Source organism: Grammomys surdaster, unplaced genomic scaffold, assembly GCF_004785775.1.
Source record: "Grammomys surdaster isolate TR1022 unplaced genomic scaffold, NIH_TR_1.0 331, whole genome shotgun sequence".
Classification (NCBI taxonomy): domain Eukaryota; kingdom Metazoa; phylum Chordata; class Mammalia; order Rodentia; family Muridae; genus Grammomys; species Grammomys surdaster.
In genome coordinates this window covers 693255-700349 of record NW_021604750.1, presented here as the reverse complement: position 1 = coordinate 700349, position 7095 = coordinate 693255, and the positions used below count along the sequence as shown (strand labels likewise).

At 40.7% G+C, this 7095-nt stretch overlaps 1 protein-coding gene across 1 annotated transcript in view; it reads left to right on the top strand.

Moving 5' to 3' along the window:
• Prkdc (protein kinase, DNA-activated, catalytic subunit) overlaps positions 1 to 7095 on the top strand; it is a 199243-nt gene that overhangs the window by 144110 nt on the left and 48038 nt on the right. The window contains exon 69 of the mRNA XM_028778260.1: positions 2625 to 2811. Within this exon, the coding sequence (XP_028634093.1) occupies positions 2625 to 2811 (187 nt within the window). The remainder of the gene's footprint in view (positions 1 to 2624; positions 2812 to 7095) is intronic.

Genomic DNA, 7095 nt, shown 5'->3' with positions numbered 1-7095 from the left:
ATGCCCAGGGGTAACCTAATCTAGATATTCCCTCACAGGCATGCCCATAGGGTGACCTAATCTAGATATCCCTCACAGGCTTGCTCGATTCCTATGTGATTCTAGATCCTGTCAAATTGATGTTATCTATCACACTGATAGGTGTTACTACTTCCTGATGAAATGCTTCTTTTATCAATGAAAAGTAACTGTAGACCTCTGTCCCCCATGTGCTGGAGTTAACAGTGTGTGCTACCATGCCTAAAGACCTCAGATTCTAAGGCAGTTGTGAGCTGTCCAACCTGGATGCAGACAACTGAGCTAAGTTCCCATGAAAAGTAGTTTGTGCTCTCAACTACAGAGTTTCCTCTCCAGCCCAATTATGTGTATTTTCTTGATGTCTTGGATCATGTTTGAAATGATTATTCTGACTCATGTCTGTTGACTCTCTTCCACTGACAACCCTTTTACTTTCCTCACTCTTTTTTTTTTTTTAATAAATTTTGTGTTTTATCTTGGCTTTATGAATCTTTATGAATCTTTATGAATCTTATGTGTTCTCTGGCTTTTGTATGATTATTTGACATTGAGATTCGAGACCAAGGAGGCTCTGCCTTGTTCATGGTCCAGCCTTCCATACATGATTCTGCTTCCATCCTTCACCTGTATGCTTGCGTATGGAGTTCTGTGCACAGCTCTTACAGATCCTTCTATGGTCATACTCCATCAGGAGCCCTTTCAATCTTCATGTGCCTGAGTTCCTTTCTGTGGTCGTCTGGACAACATCACAGGCCCTAGCACCTCCACATTGCCCCATGGCACCAGGCATTCATATGGCAAAGTAAAAAAGAACAAAACAAGAAAAAGCAAGAAAGTCATTCTAGTGTCAGAACTTTCTCCCTAGTTTTAATTCCCTGCATGTGCAGGCTGCAACTTTTAATTATTTTCCATTCTCAGGAATTTTATTTGGCATTGTTCACAGAGGTAGGCTTCAAGGGGCTCATAGTGCCATCCCAAAATCAAAACTGTTACTTTTGGGAAAGGCAGTTAGTTCTCTTTCAGGCCCTGTGCTCCCCAGGATGGTAAAACTCCTACATGTCTGTCCCCTCTGATATGGAAATTGGATTAATTTCTCATTACATAGGAGAGCTCATCTCATGTGTGCATATTCTTCCCTATCCGATCTGTGATCAAGTACCCATTTTGCAACACTTGTTGCTTATCTATAATTGTTTTAAATGTGATTTAAAGCAGTGAAAGATTAAAAACAGTAGTAGCTTTTGGGGAAGAAGGGCAGGATGAGCTGCTTGGGGCCAGGAGTCCTGCGTAGTGTGACAAGAATAGAAGCAGGTCCATGGTGGGAAAGGCTGGTGTCTTGGTTTCCAGAAAAGGAGGGAAATTGTAGGTAGGTAAGTGGCACACTAGTTTATCTGACTATAATGTCTCTAAGAAATTACAGACAGCTGTTGTCCTGGTACATACCTGTACTCCTAGTTATTTAAGCAACTGAAATGGAAAGGGTACTTCAGCTTACAAGTTTGAGACCAGTTTGAATATTATAACAAGATCCTCATCTCCCCCAGAAATGACAGGAAGAAGGAGGAGTAGAAAGAAGAAGAAAAGGGAAAATGTTAGACCCTAGATGAACAGCTGGAAGTTACTTGATTGTTGATTAGGGAAAAACTTTGTATGTTACATCTTTGTATGTTTCTCTTTGCTAGTACTACAGATAGTAATGGGAAATATGTCACTTAAACATTGCATAGATGTAAATTACAACTATAATGTATATATATGTGTGTGTAAGTTTATATATAATCTTTCATTTATATGTATTTGTATGAAATTGTATTTAAATCACAATTTATATACACAGTAGCCTATACCTATAATCCGAACACTCATGAGGCAGAAGCAATAAGATCTTTGTAAATTTGGTTACAGCCTACTCTACATATCAAGTTCAAGACCAGCCAAGGCTTCATATTGAAAAAGAATTATTTCTATTTGAGTGTTAAAAAAAAAACCCGCAGGAATAGAGAATAATTAAAAAGATACAGGCTGCATGTGCAAGGAAATCAAACTTGGGACATAAGCAGTTTCAAAATGTTTCAGTTCTTTCCGTTTTTTCAGGCAGAATTTCACTGTGTAACACAGTTACTGAGGACTCACTGTACACCAGGCTGGTCTAAGATTTGAACTGATTCTCCTGCCTCCCTTTCCTCATTTGAGATTATAGATATGTACCGCCATGTCCAGACTCATCAGTGATTGTTTATAACCTCTTTGTTACTTTACATTTTTGCCTCTGGGAATATGCCCTTAGATTGTAGATACAATGACATAAATGGCTTTTGAGCTAAGACATTGTGTGCTACCCATTTAGAGAGAAACATTTAAATTAAATGCTTCATTTTAGGGCACTGAATAAAATCTAAAAAGGTTTGTTGGACTATAGTAATCTTTCAAGCATGTATTTATTAAATGGGAAGAAATCCAACCCCTTCTGTGTATATTTATATTGTAAGACAAGTGAAACCTTAATACCTGTCCAGTTCTGTGATGTGTTGCTGCAGTCTCCTCTCAGATATCAGGTAGCTTTCATGACTCTGACATTGCAGCTTATTTCTTATTGTTTTCTGTAGCTGCTTCTTTCTCAGTAAAATAGAGGAGAGACTGACTACTCCTTCAGGAGATCACAGTATGAGTGTGGATGAGGATGAAGATTCCATTGACAGGGAAGTGTACGAGCCAAAGGAAGACGTTCGCTGCATGCTTCAGAGCTGCAGATTCACCATGAAAATGAAAATGATAGAAAGCGCCTGGAAGCAGGTATGTTCCCTTTCTGTGCTCTTCTGTGGCTCCTTGGTAGCTCCATGAACTATTTTCTTAACTTTCCTCTAAAAAAATGAACTTTAAAAATAATTAGTTGATCTTATTCTCTGTATAAGGAAGTAATTTTGGAAGCAAGGATATATATAGCTCAGTGGTAGAACTCTAACCTACTAACAAGGCCCTGGGTTCTGTATCCTACAGTTGGAAAATAAATAAGTTTGAAGAAACACTTGCTATAAATTACCTACAAAGCCTCAAAATAGGTTTATTAGAAACCTATTTATTATTTGAAAATGTTTATTTTCTATTATTTAAAAGCAAATAAATGTATAGCCAGATTTATATCATTTAGAAAAATGAATCCAAATGGTTACAGATTTTATAGGTTTAGTTTATAGATGTCTTGCATTTGATAATAAGATTTTATGCTTATATTGCTTGAAAATTATATGTTTATTAAAATATTAATTATATTTTAATATATTCAGCTTGTTACTTTAATGCCTTTTGTTAACTGTTCTTATAAATCTTTATAACCCTTAGTCAACTAAAAATAGTTAACCATTCTATTTTATCAGCTTAAATGTTCGTTTATATATTATTTTCTTTGTGGTGTATTAGAAGCAGCTTCAAGAATAAAATAAATTTATCAGTTGCAGTAATTAAGAAGCCATCTGAAAGACTGGTGTTAGGCATATCTCCATTACTTTCTGCAGTGATCTGCTTTTCTCCCTCAGCTCTTGCCCTGTATTGCTTTTATGTGACTTGCATATAGCAAGCAGTCTTGGCAGTAGCAGGCTGACCCTGAGAGTTGGAAATGGCTGCAAACATGTCACCATACTCCTTCCACAACAGATCTTCCTCTACTAAAGGCAGTTTCTCTTTGACACCTTGACGGTAAAGAAAGCAAACACCTTCCTTCTTGGCTCTGACTGCAAAAGGAGAGGCATAACCAAACCTCTAACTAAACTGCATGTGATGTGGAGAAGTCCAGAGTGCTAGTCCTCCAGGGATGGGCAGTAAACACTTGCTACTGCTGCCCAGCTTCTCCAAGTTGGGGTAGACCATGACAAGACAGGAAGAAGGAAGAAACAGATGAGTACAAGATCTTGTGAGGAACACTGAGATAACTTGAATCTTCTGCATGATACTTGCTTTTCTTCAGCATTTTTAGACAGTATATTTGCATGGAAATGCATGGCTAGCAATACCAATAACAATACGGATAGAGAGAAAAATAATAATGCAGACCTAAGGCTCACAGGGTGTGGGGAAAATTTAAAAAAGGCCGCCACAGCGGCGCAAGCTTGCACCGCCGTGGCGGGTCCCACATCAGGGAAGAGGATCCTATGGTTCCAGCGGCCTAAGGGCCTTGGCGGCGGCGGGCCTCAGTAACACGAAGAAGTCCTTGGTTCTAAAAAGATTTATTGTCATAACGGATAATAGATGGATCTAGGCGTACCCCCTCAAAACTCAGGGCAGTCCCTAGTTATATAGGGAGGGAGAAGGGGGAGGATTAAGGGAGGATCTGGGGGAGGAATGTTTAATTTGCTCTGCCCTCTGGCCTTCATTAGTATGCAAATCTCTAGGGCCTGAGGCCTAAAGCCTGGCCTATGTGACTCTATGGAAATGTGGCTGTTTTCAGGATCCTAGATGATGGGAGGTACCGAACTCCTGTCGCTTCTTACGCAGAATTCCATGGAGAATCTCGGGGTTCTAAGTACCTGCTCAACCATGACCCAGGATACCCTTATACAGTCCCACAACAGGGAACCTTCATTGTCTTATGTATAGAAGCAGTGAATGCACAATTCGAGTTTTGATTATTTTTATTGCCAAGCCCTTCACCATATACCAGAAAGTGCTTTGTGGAGCCAACAGATGAACAATTCTGACTTGGTAATAAGAACTGAAGAACTGTGATGCTGGAAGGGCACTTTATTCTAGGGAACAGAGAAAATGTTTTCGAAATTATGTCTAACTGGAAACTAAAGGCAAGTGGTTACAATAGGATTTATTTGAGTTTAAGAATTTAGTGTAGTGTAAGGGGAGGTGAGCTGGGTTAAAGGTGAGTTCCTGAGCCTCACTCATAAAAAAAGATGGTCTCTGTCCTAGTGCCAGGAAATAGAATAACATGTAAGACCTAGGAATAACCTGAGACCCTCTGTCTCCAGGTTGGAGTTTTGGTTCTACTAATCTGTGAGAACTCTATAAGAAGTCCCCAGAACCAGGTGGACGGTTATCAGCTTCACAAGACCATGTTGTTGTTGTGATGAGAAACTTTGGAGAAGGACAGAGAATTAGCAGGTGCTGTGCTGTGCTGACTGAACATGCTGGTAGCCATGCCTAAGAGAGCAGGGTGGAGGAAAGATAGAGCCCAAGAAAAATAGATCATTCGTCAGGAAATGACGAATGCTGTCTGAGTTAGGATTTCATTGCTGTGAACAGACACCATGACCAAGACAACTCTTATAAAGGACAGCATTTAATTGGGACTGGCTTTACAGGTTCAGAAGGTCAGTCAGTCCATTATCATCTAGGAGGGAACGTGGCAGCTTCCTGGCAGGCATGGTGAAGGAGGAGGAACTGAGAGTTCTACATCTTATTCCAAAGGCAAACAGGGGAAGACTGTCTTGCAAGCAGCTAGGAGGAAGGTCTCAAAGCCTACCCCCACAGTTACACACATCCTCCAGCAAGGCCACACCTCTCGACAGTACCATTCCCTATGGGCCAAACATATTCAAAACCAGCACACCTGCGTATCTCTGAAGGCAAGTGGATGAGAATGCAGGAAAAGAAGTTTGTGAGGAACAAAGTCTAAGGAGCAGCTTAGAGGTACATAATGAGGAGTAGGGGAGCTGATAGGTTGAAAATGGAGAGGGATTGCAGAAGTGAGGTACCTTATAGAGGTTCACAGTACAGCCTCAGCATGGATTCATTTGCTTTACTAAACTATAGAGGAAGAGTGCAAAGGGCTTAGAATCATGGTGAAGACCATTGTCTACACCACCTGCTGAGTGGTCTCCAAACAATGCAATGGCACTGACTCCCAGTGCAGGAGGAGGGCAGGTATTGCACGAGTTAGACAGAGCCTGGTTTCCCAGCCAATGTAACATACAGAGATGCTGACAAGCTGAGTGTGCTAGAAGGATGTGAAGTGCTGGTTTATTATTTAGACATGGACAGAAACAAAAGCAAGCATGCAGAAATGTAGTAGGGGAAAGCAGATGGTTAGAATAGGATGTTGAATTTAAGAGTTTGGTGGTGAAGGCCTTTTGAATAAGCTGAAGGTGTCTCTCAAATTGTCAGGGGAAAGGCACCACTGTCCTAGCTCCATTCTAAACAAAACAGGCAGGTGAAGAAGAGTGACATCCCAAAACTGGGAGCACATGGGCAGGGATACTTACAGAAGAGACATTTGAATTGCAGAGCCTGTTCTGAGCTGAGAGGCTGGAGCCTCTTGAGGACAGGTTTAGGGTAAAGCATGACCCACACAGGTGTGCATGGAGGCTGGAGATTGCACTGAGGGGTCTGGAAATTATGCATGCTGATTACATTGGAAATGTATAACAATAAAGGGGAAGGAAAAGAGACTTAAAGCTAAATAAACAGATAATAAAATACATGCTTTATTAAAGTGGAAAGATAGTACATGTAATATGACAGGATGCTTTCAGATTATATACCTCATAAAGGCACAGTATTCTCTGTATATGTAGAATGTTTCATAGACAGGTATTGTGGCTCACACTTGTAATCCCAGAAGTGGGATTTGAGGCAAGAGGATCCTGAGTCCAAGACCAGCCTGGTCAATACAGAAAGATCTCTGCATCAAAACAAACTGAGGGTGTAGTTCAAATACTGTGCTTACCAGTCATGCATGAACCCCAGAACTCCATGAAATTTGGCATGGTGCAACCCCAACACTTTGATGGAGGCAGGACCAGAAGTTCAGTGTTAGCCTCAACTATCCAGTGACTTCCAAGCTAGTAGGCATTACATGAGACCCTGTCTGAATGAGAGAGGTACAATACTTTATAACTAAACAGGATTTAAAAAAAAAATTTTTTTTTGAAAATGTATTTTTTTTCTTTCTGTATTTTTTTATTGGATGTTTCATTTACATTTCATATGTTGTCCCCATCCCCCACCCACCCAGGAACCCCCTATCCCCTCACCCCTCCTCCTTCTTCTCTGCAGATGTAACCCCTATCTACCCTCCCAGTCCCACCTCCCCACCCTCAAAATTACCACCCCCTGGGGCATCCAGCCTTCATGAGG